Raw genomic sequence first — 20,674 nt, 5'->3', positions numbered from 1 at the left:
GTTAAATTTAAAGCAGAAAATATCGTTAATGTGGGTATGGAAGATTATTTGTTTTTGAGTTATGTTGAGTCGTTGACTGTTATTTTTCTAACAAATTAACGGTGTTCTCTAGATTTCGAGAATTGGGTTGCATGAATGTGGTTGGTGTTCTCTAGATATCGTGAATTGCGGTCATGAATATTGATGGCTGGCGCAATAATTGATTAGGGTTCTTAAAGAGTCAACTATCTGACCTATATATATTTATATTTATATATATATTATATAGCATTGCAACTCACGCACAGTCACATCACGTATGGATCCGCATTTACATCAAAATGAATGGTGTTAGATGAATTCCACACTTTAAATAAGTGTGGGATCCCATGTGTGAGCCCTAACTAAACTTTCTCGTGTCTCCCATTAACATGGTCTGAGAAGAAAATCAACAGGAAGAGCTGGGCCTTAGATACTCGGCCGAGTAACAATGTCGCTGAAACTGAAGTGGGCTTGGACCATGCATGCATTGTAGAAATCCTAATCCGAGTAAGCATGGGATAGGAGTTTAGGAGGTATTAATATTAACCCACCCTTCCTTCATTCCTCCATTCCTTCATACCTTCATTCCTTCTTCTGCATTGATTAATTAGGAAACCCTGATCTAATGGCATTGGCTACACGAGCAATCAAAGTACGTGTGAGAGGCCAAAAGCTCCAAATACCCTTCGAAGCCAACATCTTGAAAATAATCTTCACTCACCAATACCTACATTATGTAGACGATGGAACCACAGCGGGAACTATCCAAGTCACCGACACAACCCCTTCTGTCCTTTACATTCACCCTAGAGAAGCCATAACCCTTCCTCATCTCCTCAAACCCCATCTCTCCCAAGCACCCTCGTTTGACGACGATGTTCTTCACGATGACGAGTTGGATTTCTTAGTCCAATGCGTGGCTTCAAGGGTACGTGCGTTGACAGCTTCCGCAGATTGTTTCGAGAGTTTTTTCTTCTTGGTCGATGTGGTACTTGTTTGTTCTGAACCCGAGGAGGATGAGGAGGAGAAGGCAGCGAAAGGAGCATCGGATTCTGCGCTGTTGAAATTAAAGAAAGAGAGATTTGATGGTGGTGATGGTGTGTGTTGTGTTTGTTTGGGTGAGTTTTTAGCGTCAGTATCGGTCGCTCGCATGCCATGCAACCATGTGTTCCATGATTGTTGCATACTACGTTGGTTGCAACGAGCTGATACTTGTCCAATATGCCGTCAACAACTCTTGTCGGATTAATTAGTTTAGGGTTTAGCATTATGCTAAGATAGTCAATAACTCTTAACGAAAGCGGGAGTCCAGTGGGCAGCTATCATCATATCTGTTATTGAATCATATACATTGTGCATGTATTGGGCAACATTACCTAAATAATTAGATTGCAATAAGGGTTTGTTTCTTCTATATATTTTTCTTTAATGCGTTTTTTCAATAGAGTTTGGGATTGAGTTTTAGTGTCACCATGAATCCTCATTGTGCGAGGACAATCTTGCTTTTAATTTATTTCTTTACTCATCATATCTACTAGAACTAGGTTTAGAACAATTAATAATATTTATCATATAAAGTTATATATTTATTGGTTTAAATACTTGTCATGTGGGTTATCGACTAGTGTCTTTTACTAACCTAGAGGGAGAATATGTCTTTTTGACAAACGTGAGGGGGTCAAGGTATATTTTACCCCTTTTTAAAGAAAAGTATGAAAGTTTAGACAATGAGGGTCAAAAATATTCGATATAATGACGAAATGAATTACCCAAATAATCAAACGGAATGATTAACCGATCGAATGGTCGGTTATTTTAAAAAATTTCATGAGAACCGATCAAATAATCTAAATAACCTACCAAAATTGATGTTAACCAATCGATAGGTCAGTTAATTTATTGTTAAAAAATCAACCGTAATCGACTGTTTAGACTCCCAGAAATGAGAGATATGGTTGGACTTATGCTAAAATAGGATCCTAAAATAAATTTTGATTAAAATAGTAGGAAAAGATCCCCGCTTGTTTGGTCCAGTGGTTTGAGGACTAACGGGATATCCGTCTACCCCAGCTTCGAGTTGAAACATTCGCATTAATGTGCCGTAGACGTTTGGATAGGTGTTAGTTAGTGGTCTGTTGGGTCTTGGGCCTCTAGGACTGGCAAGTGACTTGCCCGAAGGTTTGGCGGAGGTAACTGGACTCTCCCCTTGGGGTTTATAATATAGGACTCGCCTCAAAGGACTGGGTCTATGGTGGTTTCCCAATGATTAAAAAAAAAAACTAAATAAAAGAAAAACAAACAGACGGTGGAAATTACTTTTCTATTTAAAAAGAGAATTTGGGTTTAATTTAATAATTTTAATCACGTTAAATAATAAAATAAATTAAGTAGCGTTCAGAAATCAGAACTGCGTGGGACTAACGAGGGTTTTTGCAGGTGTGGAAGAAAGGATCCACAAAAATGGAAGGGTGGGATCCCAATACGAAGTCGACGCTGACACAAATTCCTCTGCTGTCAACCAAAGCAGGTCCGAGAGACGGAGCGGCATGGACGCAGAGGTTGAAGGAGGAGTACAAGGCATTGATCGCCTACACACAGATGAACAAGTCCAATGACAACGATTGGTTTCGTATCTCCGCCGCCAACAGCGACGGCACTCGTTGGACCGGGAAGTGTTGGTACGTCCACAACCTCCTCAAGTACGAATTTGATCTCCAATTCGATATCCCAATCACCTACCCCTCCACCGCTCCCGAGCTCGAGCTCCCCCAACTCGACGGCAAGACCCAGAAGGTCAAAATTGTTTCTTTGGTGCTCCTGTGGGTTGTGGTTTTTGGTTAAATTTGAGTTTCCTTTTTTTCGTGTTTGCAGATGTACAGAGGAGGGAAGATTTGCTTGACTGTGCATTTCAAGCCTCTTTGGGCCAAAAATTGGTACTTCCTATTGTTTCTTAACAGAAAAATTGGAACTTTGTGTCACGAATTGGAATGTACATTTTGAATGAGAAAAAAAAAAGAGTATAATTGTTGAATGGCTATGTTAGAATATATTCAAAGGTCAAGAACTGTATGTTTACATTAATGTTCTTAGGGTTCATGGTTTTAGTTTAGAATTCCAAGCATAATGCATGAAATACAAAAATTGTAGACTTTTTAACTGAAAAAAATGGAGAATTTCGTATGTTGAATTGGAATGTTCATTATGCATGAGAAAGGAAAAAACTGTGGAGTTGTTAAATATATATATATATATATTCTTAACTCTTAAGTTGTGAAATTGTTAAAGTTTTACTTTAGAAAATGTGCACAGGTCAAGAAATTTATGCGGACATTAGTGGTCTTAGGGTTTATGATTTAGGGTTTAGTTTCACTATCATAATTTCAAGCATTTTTTAGAAATTTTTATTACTCACATGCTTGAAATATTGTTCTATGTTTCCTTTAACTGGTAGTATGCTTATTCTTGACTTGGCAGCCCAAGGTTTGGTATTGCGCATGCACTCTGTTTGGGGCTTGCACCATGGCTTGCGGCTGAGGTTCCTATTCTTGTGGATTCTGGTATGATTAAGCACAAAGACGATGCTACTTCAACCAGTGAGTCTTAGTTTACCAAATGTGGCATTCAGGCTATAGAAGTAATACTTGAATGCTATAGGTTATAGCTTAGACAACGAAAATAAGTTCTTGAGGCTTAACTGTGCACTTTAATGGATGTGTAATTGTTTAGTGAGGGTTGTATCTTCTTCAAAAGTTTACAGGTTTGTGTCATAACTCACAGGAATAATCTTGAAATTATCTTGCCTCTGGTATAAATTTTACTTCATTAAGCACTTCCCAGCTATCCATTCCTCTACTCTTTTTATCATATCGATTAGTGGATGTATATACTATATCCTAATGGTATCATTAGTAGAGCTGCAAAACACATTGGCTTCATCACTGTTTATCCCAAAAAAAAAAAAAAAACTGCACATCTTGTTTCATTTATCGTGCGAAGAGGCAGTTTGATTAGGTTGGACCAGCATATCAGGCCAAATTTGGCTGAAGTTTGGATCTTATTTTTCTTTTTTCTTTGCAAGGACTTTATGCTAGTCACTTTTAGAGCGTAGTTGAGTCAATGCAGCATTATACTTCAGATCGCTTGCTCCTAATTGTATCTCCTTTGGCTTCCTCATTTATTTGTCGACCTCACCATTTCTGTTCAAAAACTTGCTCGTTCCTGGGTCTTCTCAATGAGCATAACATTTGTTCTTATATGGAAGGTGTAGGAATAGATGGCATCTGACTTTTAGCAGATTGAGTTGATTAAAACTTTGTTGTGGTTTTGATTGTCATCGTAACATTGGTCTCACAAGGTCTCATTGACAGAAATGCGCATTTGTGTTGTGGTCATAAATACTTAATATTACCAGAATAATTCTGTATAGAGTCGAGAAATGTTGTGACCCTGCAAAAGCAAGAAAGGTATGACATGGAAAAGATCAGCGCATCTTAGCCGGTAATCAGTTAGCACCATTGGTCTTGCCCCTTCCTCCATTGAAAGGCCATACTTGTCGTCCGTGAACATGAAGAGGTCACAGGAGGCTGCCATCAGTTCCCCAAGAGAAACCACATTAGCCAGTGGTTCAGACTGGTGCATCTGCCATCATTTGTAAGCAGGGGAGCAAATATTGTGAAAGCCATGATTGTGGCTGTGGGTAGAATAACATTAAGCCTAGCAGTGCCATTCAAGATTGCAATGATAATGTGAATGTACTGAGATTCATTGGTGGTGTCGCCTTTCAGGTAGAAATAAGCTTCATCCTCAGTGCCTTGGCCCTCTCTCTCCATTATGCAAAGGAGGAGAGTAGGATGGTTATAGACATGATTCTGTAATCGGCATTGTTACGACTCTCAGTGAGCTTGGAGTGCATCAAGGATTGCAATGAGAGGCTGACAGTTAATCATACCAATGATCCAATTCGACCATCAATTTCTAACTTCTTAGCCAAACAAGGTTGGTCCCAAGGATGCAAGAAACATGGCTAGATATTGCATGCATGAAACAACCATTAACTGCAGATTTCATTGCTTCAAAATGAACCTTAAACCACTACTAGGGTCTACATTTTCTCAATAGAGGCTTTACAAAAAAAAAGTGGTACAGCAACCTGGATGTAGCAGACTTACTAAAACAAAACAAAAAAAGACCATGAATTTTGCTAAAAAATGCAAAATAATGGGTGGGTTCTATGAACCGTGACAATGGCGTATTTACAGTATTTATACTCTGGCATAAAAAATGATGGTAATAGTTGCATAAGGTAGAGAAATGTAGGGAGTAAACCGTTTAGATCGACCTTGCTTTCGGGACTCTGTCAAGAACTGTCGTCTCTGGTGCCGCAAAGTCTGCAAGGGTAAGCAGTTGTCTGTGAGCACCAATGATCTGGGACACTCAAGAAGTGAGTTTTCATGAACTTTCGGAATCTCTTCTTGTACTCTTTTGGAGAAATGACAGTGGGAGAATAATTCTTGGGAACAAGTGAAGACTTAACCCATGTCTCTAGTTGCTTGTCCCAGGTATACTGCCTAAGATAATCAATTATCCCGCACACAAGCTCCCGGCGCTGGGCATCCACTCCCACTAGTAGAGAATAATCCATTACATTGATGGACTGCCATACAATAAGAATGAAGAATGTGTTAGCCATGAAACTCAACCCTTTGTTAATAATGGAAGCTATATACAATGTCATGAAATATGCCTCCCGAAATGAGGAATTAGATAGGACTGATAAGCAGACTCGATCCAAGAGAAGATTCCAGACACAGTGATGATTAACGTTAAGTTCAAAGAATTATATAAGTGCACTCACGTTGAGGAAAGTCGTATCATTCCAAACAGCCCGTTCCAAGTGACGTTTTGCCTCGCTGCTAACATATAATGGACAAGAATTCATGTCATTTACAAAATTCTGATCCAAAAGTACGTCTCCCGAGCCATCAGCAGCTGAAGTGAATCGAGCATGCAGAGCACCTTTAAGATCATACTGGCGAGTGATGTTTCTAGCAAAGCTTAGATTTTCCATCACCATCAGATCGTGTCTTGCTTCTTTCCCACTTTTTGTTTGTCTACTTGTTACCTGAAAAACATACTTGAAGCATTTAGAATCTGAAATAAAGTTAATGCAATCAAACATAATAAACAATATAATATACCTGATATATTCCGAGAACCTTGGCGAGGCAAGTTTGGTTTCCAGAGTCAAATGACTGATTCATGTATTTAAAATAATGTGGCGCAAACTTTACAAATGACTCGAATTCAGTCTTCTTAATTTCTTTAATGATAAACCTATCATCAAGTGTTTTAGCAAAAATGGATCCGCTCTTTCCCCCTTTAGCATCCCAGTTCTTACAACGACTGAGGGAAGCGATATAATCAAATTCAGATGGGCAGCAACGGCTCCGAAGATCATGGAACTGATTGGCATATAGACAAATTACACTGTATTTACCCTTTGGAAGTGATTTTGTAAACCCCAGAGACACTTCTGGGTTAAGAGTTTCTGTAGGAACCAAAGCATCCAACAAAGTCAACCCATCAAAGCTAGAGAAGCGTGACTCTTCAGAAGAAATTCCTACGGCAGAATGGACCAAATCAGAATCTGAAGAACTGGTTGAAGACCAATGTGGGGAAGTAATAGTCGGAGTTCGACTCAGAATGTGTAAACTCTCAGTTACTTTACCAGCAATGCCACTGTCTTTCCTGTTATACTGGTCCAGAACTTCTGTTGAAACAGGTATGTCTTTTAAAAATGCCAGCCCACAAGCAATTATGCTCGAGAGTTCACCCTCATAATCCGAGACAATATATTCATTGATTCCAAGAGGAATGTGCAACCTTGCACCTTCCTCGGTGATAAGTTGATACGCCGTGGGTAAGTTCTCAATAGTGTGGCTACTAATTGATTGAAATTTTGGAACATAACCTCTCTGAAGATCCTTCATATATGTCTCTCGGATTTCAGCAAATGGCATCCAAAACCATCCATTAGAGTTTTCCATGTCGGACACCAGTGAATGATCAGACACACCCTTCCCAGATATGGTTGCATCGACAAAAGAATCAATATCGTTGAGATCTGAGGAAATTGGAATTGTTCTATCCATTGATAAATCATTGGCCAAAGTAAAGCTCTCTGCCTGACTACTAATGCCACCAGAAAGATGATGTTCAGAGATGTCACGCTTGAGAAAGAACTCTTGGTTGGGTGATCCATTTATTCTCAATCCATTCACCCTCGTACTTTCAGAATCATCAGCCACAGTAGTGTTATGTACATCGTCTTGTTCTCCGAATGCTTGTACAGGACCATCAACAAAGATTTCTCTACTTAAATATTCATTTGCTTCAACAGTTGTACCCAACTCAAATCCAAAATCAGATTTATCGTTCAAAACTTTATCACCATTTTCCAAAGCATCTACTCTGCTCCCATTTCCTGTGTCAGTAGCACCATCTACCTTAGACTGAGATTGCTTGTTCCCAGATTTGTCGGTGGTAATAATGTCAACCACTGAAGGATCAGGCAACAGAAGTGAATACAGGCGTCGCTCCCAAATGCATACTTCAAGCAGAAGTTCCCACCGTAATCGATTCAAACTCAGAAGTTTGTAAAGCACCTGATCCAGATGTCCATTCTTTGCAACAGCGTTCTGAATGTTTGTCTGAATTTTTGACAGCAATGCATGCAATCAAGCAAAAGATAAGATAGTTACAGTACTTGAACACATACAAATAATATAAAGATACAATGCAATCCACTTGTATTTTACAAGTGAATCAAATGGATTATTTATTTCCTACACCAAGAAATTTAAACATTTCTCAAGCCAAACAAAAGCAAGATTACCCGGTTACACAGGTTCAAGCATTGCAAAAGAAACAAAATCACTCTTAAGGACGTTATGTAAGGTGCTCGAGAGTTTGTAGCATAAATTGTTTTGCAATAATTTTTTCCGCTGAATACAATCAACTTTTGGATGCACAAGTTCAGAAAACTAACCTCGAAATCAGAACTTTCCTGCTTCAGCATCTCTTCAATATCAGAGAATTCTTTCAAAGAGCCTCGAAGAATAAGAGTTGCGCAAGTAAATTGAGATCTCATCTTCTTCAAAGAACTCAAAACCTCAGAGAAAAACAACAACCCTTTTGTGTATACCTTCAGGAGAAAAAATGATTAGTTATCATTCAAGACAATTAATTAGTCAAATAAATGTCCTAGAAGATTGGAATACAAACGGCACAGGGAAAACATGTTATGCAAAAATTTGAAGTTGAAATACTATCTACCAAACGTTAAAACTGATGAGAATGTTAATCTTTTATTTTTAGCTAGTCTACAACTCTACCTCACGTTTGGGCCGAACTAATCCCTAACTTGGAAGACCCAACACATGGAACATTTAATTTAATTAAATTTTTAGGTGGGAGATGAGTCTCAAACCTATGACCCAAAACTTGCCAAAGGCTTCTATTACCATGTGAAACACCAATTATCCAAAAGCTTAAGTTAATGAGGAAGTGAATCTTAAATATATTACTCAAACAAAGACAAATCCAAGCATCATCCGGAATCAACAAATCAGACATAAGGTAGGTATACATACATTTTCGAATTCTCTCTTGAGCCATTCTTGTCTAATGGAGCTTCGGAACTCCAGCTTCTGAGGAGGCAAAGATACAGTGTAAGTTGTAACTGGTGAGTATCTGAACATTGCAATCATGCAGCCTAATCTGCAGTCACAAAAAAGAACTCCTTAGCACAATCAAATATTTAATCATATGAGAGCTGATAAACAAAGCAAACGACTTGCACAATGTAATCTTTAATCAAATCCAACAGCTCATCAGCAAAAAGTGAATTTCACTCCCAAAATTTCTCTAAAAAAAGTGCACTCTTCTCTGCACGGAAGAGTTTCCGTTCACAATCTATCTGTCCCAGAGCAAGCCAAATCTCAGACTCAAAGAATCCAATATATATAATGATAGTTCTTCAAATTCTTTGTACTACGAGTTTTATCAGTTTTAAAGAGAGTAAAACATTCCACTGTTACACGTATTACGGCTGATTCATTTATTGTACTTCAAATTTCAGTTATGGAAAGAGGACATTTGTGGGATGGAATTCTCCAAATCCGGAGAGAGAGAGAAAAGTGGCAAATTTATCATAAGACATTCAAGCCCTGGTTCCCCAACACTGATTTTTGTTCCCCCTAACCAAATGATAAACAAAAGAAGATGCTAATTTATTAAAGCTTTAAATAAATTCTCACTGAACGGTTTGGTAAATAAGTCGCCCTCCAGAAATTCGTCACATAAAGAATTGTAAGAAGAGGAAGTGCTCTGGCAGAGTAGAGTTGCAGCATCAGATGTACCAAAACACCCAAAAGAATAATTAAATGTCAAATGAAGCCAGATACATGAAGTCATACCCAAAGAAATAAAGGAAGTCCTTTTCCAGAGAATGGCCACAACTTGATAATCTATTAGATGATTGAGAAAAGCTCAGTTCCAAGAACTTTCCAAAAGATAAACCACGAGAAGCCGTGGAAATCACCACTCTTTTGGTGGATTTTGAGGTTTTGCATTTCCCACAGCGACTCCACATCCAAAGTTTTCCTTCTGCTTCTCCAGGCAAACTCTTGGAAATCCCCTTAACATGTATTGTGAGCTGCTTATTATGATGTGCATAATAATAGAAGTGAGCTTCTGGCAATTCACCACATGTCTTGCACTGGCTTTTCTGCATAACATGGCAGCTTGCATCAGTGTAAACTTCAAGTGGAACTTAAATCTAGGGAGCACCTGTTCGTAACCTATTATATCCCTACATATTGTGGAATTGATGGTTACTTGAATTGTAATAAAGAAAACAGGAAAAAATTGTGTCCATCAAAACTATAAATTAGTAAAGAGGTCCGAAAAAACTAACTTATTCAGAAGCAAAATGACTACTATCCCTGAAAAAATGGAAGCTCAGCAAACCTGATTCAGTAGATTGTCCCGAAGAAACTTCCCGAGGGGAACATCAAAATTCCTATAGAACATAATATGAGAAAAATGGCTTTGCTCACATATAGATCCTCTTAAGGCATTACGGATGGACATCAAAACCAAAATACTCTGAGAATCCAATACAGTGTCGATGTCATCCTTAATTTGCACTTCATCATTGCCAGAAACCAAAGACACATCCTGGCTTTCACTAGGTGATTGCTCTTCATCAGAATTACCTTTAACCTCCATCTCAGAATGATCAGAAGGCTCCAAAACTGTTGAAACTGGAACATCTTCTGTGATATGACCATTAGGATCCTTCCCATTAAAGCCTAAGTATGCAGACAAGGACTTATACGAAGCAGATGAGGCAAGAGGGAAATTATCTCCTATAACTTTCTTCAGAGAGGCTGAGAGAGAAGTTAAACCAGAAAGAATGGCAGGATTGTATGGCACATGAGACAATGAGGTATTGGCTTCTAAGTTGATGTTCGAATTATGGGCACCGTCTTCATGGAATCCATTTGAAATGGGAATATCAATCGTAGACTGTCCAATTTCAGCTGCAGAGCCCTCAAGAAAAGGAGGTTCTTGATCTTGTGGAGGGATATCTACTTCTCCCGCAAAAATGGTAGAGAACATTGCCCTTTGATCAGCAAGGAAAGAAGTTTCAAGAATTAAATGATAAGCCATGAGCACTGCACACTGTACTACATATTTAATTCTCTTCAATTCCTCACTGTTACTTCCTTTCAGCAAAATCTGCAATGTAACGTCATATATAAGCCAGTGTTCTCATTGAGAAGCCACGAGATATATTTTGAGAAAAATTACAGGAAAAAAAAAATCGATCTACAATTTATAGCATGGCTGTCCAAGATGGATTTCAAGGATAAGTTCGGAAGTAAAGTAAACCTAAGTAAAAAAGAAAGAAAATTGTGCTAATTAATGGATATAAGTATAACCTCCCAAAAGAATAAAAGAGCACTCAGAAAAATATACACAAATATTGATAGAAAACAAGTTAATAAATAGCTTATAGAGAGGGAGAGAGAGAACAACTCACTCTGAGTTCAGGAAAGGCTTTCTGCTCTCTCTCCCCTCGCCCCGCCCCAGGGAGCAACCCCATAAAAAAATAAAAGGTAAAATTACAACACAGAGAGATCTTAATAAGATCAACCGTTCATCTTTTTAGTTTTAGTTGAATATCACACGAAGTATTTGACGTACCATGAAAGAGACGAAAGACCCCAAACACTTGGAATTACTCAGATGATAGAGGGTCACGCAGTATTCAATGTAAGATGTAAGAGCCAGACTTTTTAGAATGAATTCATAAAACCTTATTACTATGGACATGCAAACACGTACCACCACATCTATCTACAACGGTACAAGTGCCTCCACTACCTGGTATTTGAGAAGAAAATGGGAAGTATCATAAACTCACCGTACAACCCAAATGAGTAGGGCAGCCCTCAATGAACATCAACGTTTTACTTGGCCTCTTCCCGCCTTCACCAAGAGCAGCATGTTCCTCAACAAATTTTTCAATATGAAAGAAATCACATTGCCTCAGCTTTTGACTAGTCAAAGTATCAGATGTTACGATTGGTGAACCAGTACAACGAGCTATTCGCTCAAGGCGATGGAGCTTCATGTCATAGACTAGTGTCATTCCTTTTGAAAGAATAGATTCTTGGACATCCCGAGAGACAGACTTTTCTACAAGAACCACATTAGGATGACATATTTCTATCATATCAATGAGAGATTTCAGATGATCCTTTTCCTGTTGAAACAAATTATCAGAAAAATACTATAAGAGACCAATAGTGTCGATATTGAAGACCCTCCAACAAGTTTACCTGATCCATTAGCTTAAATGATGATAACCCACTTGAAGACTGACCAAGGACGCCACGGATCAACAACAACCTTGGGTTCTTGAATGTGGTTGGCATGCGCTTATGTGCAGCATTTTTTTTGAAGACCGACCCTTTGACTAGTTGACTGCAAAAATATATTAAATAATTGAGGATTTAATATAAGGTGATAGCATTATTATCAACAGGCAAAAGGAATTGACCTTTAGTGAGTGACACTTCAGAGGTACATAAGTTTTCAAGCGAAAAAAAAAATAATTTATTACAGTGTGGCAAGGGGTGCCAAAAATAAGGGGACAAAAAGAATTATAGAGGGCTTTTCTAAAGTTGGTACATCCTTGCCCAGCAATTATGCAGTTACAATATTTCTTAATTTAATGCAGAACAAAAACATAATTGCTAGTCTATGCTCGTGCTTTTGCTACATTAAAAGTGCCATTACGGTGGCCAGTGACAAAGGCATATATGAACAGATAAAAGCTAATACAGATATGACAAAGAAGTTGCCATAATTTTTTTTCCTATGCTGTCAATATGTCAAGAGCAGAATAACCGAATCTGCTTCCTCAAACAAGGAAACTTTCAAGAGAAAAAGGCTCATATTTATTATTACACATTGAACAAGACAGATTGTCTTCAAACAATGCCTAAGAGATGCATATGACAACATAGAGGTAGTAACAAACGTCCGAAAATTTTTAGAATTGTGTTGATTACCTCACGTTTGATAACTAAATTGCTCATAAAGTAACTACTTAGTAAACTTAAAATCAAAGAGAGAGGGGGAGAGAGATTCTGCTAGTCCATCAATATTACCTTTGGCTACGAGCACCAGTTGCAATGCATTTCACTTTGACATAGCCATCTGGATCCATTGTCTTACTATCAAGTACATCATGCTTCAAAAAAGCTGCTGCTTCCCACGACAAAGAAGTGACTATATCCACCCAACTTTCACTATCTTTCCCTGAATGAACATAACCCACAGATTTAAGAAGCTGACCTACATGAGCCTTAAACTTCCCATCGATCACCTCTTGCATAGCTTTCTGTTTTCCCTCTATAAACCTGTAGTTTCCACTGCCCTCATCATGGAAGTGACTCAAAGAAGTCGGCTTTCCCCATTTTGTGCCATCACCACACTCATCGTCGTCGTCGTCATTGTAAGCCACACTGCCCTCCATCTCATCCTCCGGATCCTCTGCTTCAGGAGTTTCCCAAATTCGGGCACCAAGTTCATCATCAACAGGATTATATATATCACATTCTACATCTAAGGACCTGCTAGAGCTTTGGACAAAATTATCTTGTTCTTCATGACCATTAACGACTTCTGTCACCTCTGCATCTCTAGCAGCATCCTTTTCATTTCTAATGATTCTTTGCTTTAGGTTAGTAGTTTCTTTCACTGTGTTTAATCTCTCAACTTCATTTGCAGAAGCTTCTGAGCTTGATTTCTTCAATGGACCATCGAATGTGAAGTTACAATCCCCCTGATAAATGGCCGTTGAACTTCCCTCGTGATTACTCCTGAAAAGATTAAATGGAGTTATCATTATGCGGTCCTGAAGAAGAAAAAAAATACCAGCATCTTTGCCTAGCAGAAGTTTGATACCGATTATACATGTTCGCATCAACTGAGAGATCACCTGAAAAGGCAGATGATAGAAGAAAGAATCAGAATGTGAACACACGGTTGAAACTGCAGTTAAAATATTCAAAATACATAAATAAATTGATAAAAATGAAACAGGAATAAAAGTAAATTTACTTGAGTTGGAGATTGATCTCTCACTGCCTGACAACGAAATTGCTGTACTGCTTGTTCGTGAAACATTAGAACTCATACCATCCTTCTTCATATATCCTCCATCTTGCTTCTCTTGACAAAATTTACAAGACCAAATGGGGCCTTCACCATTTAAGCGTAATGAGTTCTCAATTTCCAACGTCCTCTTGTTGTCCTTTGTGTTTTTACGTTCAATGCCACAATAATGACACGTGCTACACATCTATCCAGAAAAGAACTCTGACAGGTTATTCTAAATGAGATTCAGCCTGGCTTGCCTGTTTGGTCAAGGGAAAAAGGTTCAAATTGATTGTCAAGGAAGCACATAATATTTTTACGTTTACCTAGCTGTTTGATAGTTAGCTTAACAAAACCTGATACCATTGCTTTCCAAAAGACCCATTTCATAATTACAATCCCACATTGAGTAAACCAAATCCCAATATAGAAGATGATTCCAAGGCAAAGAACTACATGCAAATTTCACAAATTTAATTAAGAGTGATAACTTCATACATATTTGTCTATGACCATGCAATAACTTTATTAAGATCACAAACGAAGAAAAACAATCTGGTAATTTCTTTGAATATTGAAAAGAAATATCACTTAATGAACCAAATCCTAACATGTAAAACAACTATGAAACTTAAAATGAAAAGACAAATTCCAACAAATGGAAAGGGTTCAGGTTAAACAATTAAGGGTGTCATGAACTTAAAAAATGTAAAGCCCAGTTCTTAAAAGGATGCAATAATTAACGACTCAGATTAGACAATAATTCTAATCTGATACAGTAACACAGATTCATTAAATTTTCAAGACAAGAAAAAAACAAACGTAATTCGATGATTCCCTGTCAAAGGTAAAAAAATCTAAGTTACTAATCGAAAGGAAAAACATAAAAGAACCAGAACCTCTGAAGAAGATGAAAGTGAGACTACAAACAGACCGAGGTCAACAAAACAAGTAACGACTAAGAGTCAAAATTATTCAAAATCTATGTCAAACCACAAACCCAGATTCAAAATTAAACGGAAACGAACACAAAATCGAATGAATCATCAAGTGAAGAGAGAAAAACCCCAAATCTTAAAACTCGAATCTTCAAGTCTTGTGTAAAGGCAAGAAGAGCGACCACGATACGGTTATTGAGAGCACAAGGAAAGCAAGAAGCAATCTTCCTGATGAGGAAAAACGAAAACCCATACGCCCCCAAACCTTATAAATGCTAATTAATACAGTTGATTCCAATATGAACTCAAAATCATTAAACGATTCTATCCTTCACTAGCCCAGACAAATCTCATCAATAAATTTCCATTTTTGAGCTCTAAAAAGGTCAAATAAAAAATTACCCATCAATTATATACGGTAATCTTTTCTGATTTAAAGAAACAAACAAGAAAGGCAAGAAGGCATTACTTACTGTCAAAGCAATCCAGAAGACAAAGATATGGTAGTTGACAGCCCAACACTCGGTAATACTAACAAGCATAGTGAACAAGAATATCTGGATTTTCCCTGTCTATAGGGGAAGCAAAGAATTGGAGAGTTTAGCAGAGAGGAAAGAATTACAGAGATGTGACCACAAGAATGAATGAAGAAGAAATTATAAGGAAAAGGTGCATCGGGAAGTGGGGTCCACTAGTACAGTGTTCACACAGTATTTAAGTCAAATTTAATATGTATATGTATACGCGAATGCCAGCGTATATTTGTATCCTTGTACGTACGCTAGATTTATGTCTGTATTTAGGCCTAATTAAATTCTGTACGCGTCATTGTAAACGGAATTTATTCCTAGCCCCAATCTTTTGATTTTTGTACTTTAGTCCCTTAAAGTAGACAAAAGAAATTCTAATGCCCGATGGCCAATGTTATGGATTGGAAAGTGAAGTAGACAAAAGTCCTTTAAAAAAAAAGATTTGAGTGGTTGAAATTCAAATAAACACAAAAGTTGATTCCCAAATATAAAATTATTTAGGGTATTCGGTCACTTTGGACGATAGTATAATTATGAATTTATCTAGGGCGGAATATGCATGGATCGGAAGATCTTGAATTCAATTCACATTATCAGTAATACCCTTCTAGTCACGCGTTGATTTTTGGTCCAGCTTACATTGTTGTCCGGTGAAAAAATTCTATTAACACGGATTTAACGGTCTGAGTTTATATTCATATTAAATTTTCCAAAAAGTAAATTTGTTTGGTGACATTCTCGATTATGTTTGAGATTTTGCTTCAACTAGTCTTTTGGACACGTACATCTTACCATCTTGTAGGTACCGTATAATTACCACAATCATAGATCTTGCAAATCCCTTGATTATTATTATTTTTTATCACAAGAATATATGATCAACTAGGATGCAACTTCCGCCATATGGATAAAAAGGAAGAAGATGATATTATCATGTTATGTGACGTGGGATGATATTCAATTTTATTTTAATTTTCAATATTTATATTATTTATCTTTCAGTTTGATTTTGTGTCGACAAAGACTTCCTCTCTGTCTCTCTGATCTCTTATAATTAAATTTTATCACAATTATTTTTGTAGCATAAATGACATCTTCTTTAGTGTAAAACTTCAAATATATACATACATATATATATATATATATAGACCTTGAGGACATATAGAAATAAAATAAATGACTATTTGTATTTGAATTATTATATATATATAATAACCCACCATCTTTGTCTTGTAGACATGAAAACCTACATGGTCATCTTCTCACATTAATGTTTAAGTAAATAAATAAATTGTGGTAGGCTTACCCTGAAGGGCTTCCCCTAATCACCAAAATACATTTTTACAAATCTAAAATGTGGATCGACTTTGGTATATTTCATCTTTCTATCTAGTCAATGAAGCACAAAATAGGTAAAAGAAGCGTGGGCATGACGACCCGATTTTAAACTCATATTAGACGTAAGTTTGTATGATGTCGTTCTTGGTAAAAAAATATACTTATTTTGTATTAACAACCTTAAAATAATAGATTTTTTTTGTTTGAGAAAAACAAGAATTTCATCAATGAAGATCAAGTTCTACATATGATAGAACCGAGTGAGGGACATTCCTCAATCAAATAAACATCATCAGATGTCTAAGCTAATCTAGCTAAATGATGAGCCACACAATTGGTTAACCTCTTAGCATGAAAAAAACAACAAGTGTGAAAGAGCATAGCATGCGCTTGGATATCATACAATCACAACACAATAGGTAAAATAATAGGTAATTTTTTTAGCATTTGAATACCCAATTTTTATTATTAATGATTGCAAATCCATGTGCTATCCAATTTTGAGAATTAGGAATAGGAATAATTCCCCAAATAAAAGAAAACTTATATCGGTCTTAAAACATAAATATGTTGAAATACATGGTCAGAAATATAAGAAAAGAAAAACAAGAGACGGCTTTGTCGTTATTATGGACGACAAGGGCATTTTACGAGGTGAACTTCTAGTCTTTAATTTCCCAAAATACCCTCTAACACCGTCAATGCTTGGTAATGGACGGTGACGGTAAGAATTTATTGTTGCGGGCGCATTATTGCATATCAAATCAGACTCTTACACGTTGACAAATAGCGTAATTACTAAAATACCCTCATTCCGTGGAGTGAAAGTTATGTTTCAATGAGATGGCAGACTCTGAGTGGCTAGCGTGGAGACCATCGAAGGAAGGGCCGTGTATTGACCGGAAAGCAATCATTACAAAGTTTTCGTTTTTTAAATTTTCAAATTTTTTGAAAAAACTTCCACAAAAAATTGAAAAAATTAAATGAATAATATTTTTTTTTAAAAAAAAATACTATCTGAGAAATAGTGAAAGCCTGTGATTTGATTGGAATCTATTTTTAAAAATAAAAATGGCTCCCAAAATATGTCAATTATAAAGTGAATAATGAGGATTTTCATGCAATCTACCATTCAAAATAAAATTTTAATAGCACTAAAAATTTGACCAACTGGTAGTATGAAACTATTTTCCAAGCTCCATTGTTTGATGGAAAATCTCTATAATGAAGAAAAGAAAAAATAAATCATTAATTTCGTTTTCATCCACTTAATTTTAGACATGTGGATCGTTCTACTTTGTTAAAAAAATTGGAACGATTTTTCTTACGAACTCGGCCACCCTTTGATGGTTAGAGGTCATTATCTTCTATTCTCATCTAATTACATGAAATCATATTTTTCGTATTTAAATTATATTTCATGGAATTTATTTCAAGTTTATAAGTTAATTTATACGCTCGTCTTAAATTTTATATCAAATGTCCAAATTATGTTACGAAAAACTAAGCTTCTCAAATAAGTTTATTCCAACTTAACGCTCTTTATTCACTTATTCGATCGATATTATATCTTATAAACTATTTTCAATCACACAATTACCAAATACCTAAACAACTTATTTTAGAGAGTATATAAATTATATTTATAAAATAAAAGCAAAATAAATATAATGTTACATCAATCATATTATTTGAGCATGCCATAACTTGTGGGATTGAGATCTCCCTATAATTAGATAGTTTGAATTGTATTCATGTGTGTACTAATTAATTGGTGGCACATCGACAATCGACAATTGTCACTAGCTTTGTTAAACAAGTTGTACACTTCAATATATTATTTATTTATCACCAATTGTGTATAGATTATTATTATTATTATTATTATTGGAGCCAATCTTACAATTGTTCAATGATAATGTAGAACCAATCATTTAATATTTTGATGAAAAAATTAAAATGTTGAATTCATCGTCGTTTTCGAGGAAGTTTTTGGTTTTGGTGGGCCAGCTTTAATGAACTTTGACATGCCATAAAATGAAAATGTATGAATGAGTCATGGTTAGTGTTGGGACTAACGAATGAGTTATCAGAGAATTCCTCATCAAAATAAGTTTGCACCAACGGTCAGTACTAAGTCCATTCTTATTTGTAATAGTGATGGGTAAAATCACACGATATATCTAACATGAGATACCTTAGTACATGTTATTTGCACTCCACGTTTTCCCAACACTAATAATATGATGATGTGTGCCAACTTTAATAATATGAGGTGGGGACTATTTGTACTCCACGTTTTTCCATTCACACCCCATTTCTTCTAAAGTCCAAATGCGCCCTTGCACCACCACTCCCAAAACCCTTCCCCGTTAATGGCAACATCGCTTAGCAGTGACTCTAGCCATGGCTATAGCAATGAACACATCAGAACCCAAAACTGTGTGTGCGAATCGAAGATCAAAACATATAAATAATCAGCGTTACCATTTTCAGAGCTCGATTCGCAAATCATGTGAGCTATTGTTGGGTTCGATAACGGAGATTTAGAGAGAGTGCTAGAGTTCATTGATCCACTGTCAATATACCCAAGTAGTTCCTCATCTTGTTCACCTCTGAATTGATTCAAAAATCTCCTATAATAGTTCGTCCTGGTCCAGATCTGGAAGTATCATCAATGGTCTAGTCGTAAACCTTATTGCATTAGATCTTTGAACTTTTGAGCTCAGTTCGGAATAATGGACTTCCCAGGACATTCTTTCGATGAACTTTCATGGCTCCTTCACTCCTCTACTAATGCTGAAGAAAGAGAAGAGTTGATACGAATGATGAGAAGGAGAAACTCATGAATGGGAAGAAGAAGATGTCAATAGGGGACAAATGGGGTAAGGGCGTGTTTGGTGGTTGGGAAAAATGGAGTGTGAATGAGAAAACGTGGAGCGCAAATAGTCCCCATCTAATATGATTTGAAACTCTTGCAAGTACATTGACAGTCATGATCTAGGGCGCTATCAACTTCATAGGTTTCATTTTCCACTGGTAAATGTAAGAAGAATCCTAAGCTTTGGGAAAAAAAAAAATTTACAAGTCACATGATGTATAATACACCCACTTTTCATGAAGTTGGGAAATTTGTTTCAAAGTGATTGGATTATGATGACATATATCAATATTGTGTTAGGGTCTTAGGGACCATGATGATATATACAATTGACAATTATGTAATCTTTAACATAAAAAGTCCTTGACAAAATAATAGGATTCAAAGAGTGTTGGCATGTGAGTTGAACCTAACACCCCCCATTAATACTTACCTTAGCCTCTCAAATGGTAATTTATCAATACTAATATAAGTTTTTGGTACATTAATACTTTGACAACTTGTGCATCTATTGAACAAGCAATGAATCAAATGCAAGTGCTCATATCATCATCTTTATATGCTATGTACTTTCATTTTATTCGTTGAATGTACCCAAACAACTAACCTATTCTTTGACTTTAATGTTCTCCTTGATATGATAGCATATTGATAAATATATATAATCATACAAAAAAAGTCAATCAATTGAGTTGGGTCATGGGTGACAACCTAGTTGAATCTCTATGGGTCATATCATATACTCGGGGAGTCCTGAGTTGGATTTTCACTTAGAGCAATAACCATGTGGTCACGCAGTGGATTTTGACATAATTTATCACATCGTCAGGTGAGAAACTTATGTGCTTGTTGACTCGATAGTCTGATTTTAGATCCATATCAAATGTACAAAAGACAATTTTGTATGGCGTGATTATCGTTTACCAAAAAAAATTTTTAAAAAAAACTCTCTATTCATAGCCTATCAAATCCATTAGCATTTTGAATTAGTTTGGCACCAACTTAAGTGATCCTCCTATTCATGTAAATGGTGGGTCCAAATATGTAGTGATCGAGTACTTTTAAAATCTTCAATAGTGAAAAAAAGAATAAACAGTTAAATGTCAACTACCTTATCCTTACAAAGTAGTTAATTTGACAAGTTGCAATTGAAAATACAAGAATATATATATATATATATATATATCTATCTATCTCCCAAACTTTGTGTTTAAGGTCAATTGTTGTCTTGT

General features: G+C 36.4%; 3 protein-coding genes across 4 annotated transcripts; 2 read left to right on the top strand and 1 right to left on the bottom strand.

The window, feature by feature from the left end:
- The first annotated feature begins 646 nt into the window (after positions 1-646).
- Positions 647-1,270, top strand: LOC119993487 (RING-H2 finger protein ATL77-like). The gene has a single exon (XM_038840642.1). It carries the CDS (start codon positions 647-649, stop codon positions 1,268-1,270), a length of 624 nt encoding a protein of 207 aa, XP_038696570.1.
- Positions 1,271-2,412: 1,142 nt separating this feature from the next.
- On the top strand, positions 2,413-3,863 carry LOC119993828 (ubiquitin-fold modifier-conjugating enzyme 1-like). Its single transcript, XM_038841109.1, has 3 exons — positions 2,413-2,814; positions 2,893-2,954; positions 3,496-3,863. Exons 1-3 carry the CDS (start codon positions 2,482-2,484, stop codon positions 3,623-3,625), a joined length of 525 nt encoding a protein of 174 aa, XP_038697037.1. The 5' UTR covers positions 2,413-2,481; the 3' UTR covers positions 3,626-3,863.
- A 1,190-nt stretch (positions 3,864-5,053) lies between these two features.
- On the bottom strand, positions 5,054-15,319 carry LOC119993827 (putative 1-phosphatidylinositol-3-phosphate 5-kinase FAB1D). 2 transcript variants are annotated; one of them, XM_038841107.1, is made up of 13 exons: positions 15,167-15,319; positions 13,720-14,015; positions 13,564-13,597; positions 12,765-13,478; positions 11,931-12,075; positions 11,513-11,854; positions 10,051-10,824; positions 9,498-9,808; positions 8,673-8,799; positions 8,069-8,224; positions 6,219-7,730; positions 5,876-6,142; positions 5,054-5,674 (listed from the first exon to the last, which is right to left on the bottom strand). In XM_038841107.1, exons 2-13 carry the CDS (start codon positions 13,958-13,960, stop codon positions 5,378-5,380), a joined length of 4,920 nt encoding a protein of 1,639 aa, XP_038697035.1. In that variant the 5' UTR covers positions 13,961-14,015; positions 15,167-15,319; the 3' UTR covers positions 5,054-5,377. The 2 variants fall into 2 exon arrangements, with proteins under 2 accessions (XP_038697035.1, XP_038697036.1); XM_038841108.1 differs by having other exon boundaries at positions 15,163-15,318.
- Positions 15,320-20,674: the final 5,355 nt, after the last annotated feature.

The sequence above is a fragment of the Tripterygium wilfordii genome, chromosome 23 (genome assembly GCF_013401445.1).
Source record: "Tripterygium wilfordii isolate XIE 37 chromosome 23, ASM1340144v1, whole genome shotgun sequence".
NCBI classification, from domain to species: domain Eukaryota; kingdom Viridiplantae; phylum Streptophyta; class Magnoliopsida; order Celastrales; family Celastraceae; genus Tripterygium; species Tripterygium wilfordii.
This window is presented reverse-complemented; position numbering and strand designations above follow the sequence as displayed.

Bases quoted from the DNA above. Each gene is read 5' to 3' on its own strand.
- LOC119993828 (XM_038841109.1), top strand. From the start codon at position 2,482: ATGGAAGGGTGGGATCCCAATACGAAGTCGACGCTGACACAAATTCCT. The intron at 2,815-2,892 runs GTCAAAATTGTT...TCGTGTTTGCAG, and splicing joins TCGACGGCAAGACCCAGAAG to ATGTACAGAGGAGGGAAGAT. The intron at 2,955-3,495 runs GTACTTCCTATT...TTGACTTGGCAG, and splicing joins CCTCTTTGGGCCAAAAATTG to CCCAAGGTTTGGTATTGCGC.
- LOC119993827 (XM_038841107.1), bottom strand. From the start codon at position 13,960: ATGTGTAGCACGTGTCATTATTGTGGCATTGAACGTAAAAACACAAAG. The intron at 10,825-11,512 runs GTGAGTTTATGA...GTTACATTGCAG, and splicing joins CTACTCATTTGGGTTGTACG to ATTTTGCTGAAAGGAAGTAA. The intron at 7,731-8,068 runs GTTAGTTTTCTG...TCAAAAATTCAG, and splicing joins AGGAAAGTTCTGATTTCGAG to ACAAACATTCAGAACGCTGT.
- LOC119993487 (XM_038840642.1), top strand. From the start codon at position 647: ATGGCATTGGCTACACGAGCAATCAAAGTACGTGTGAGAGGCCAAAAG.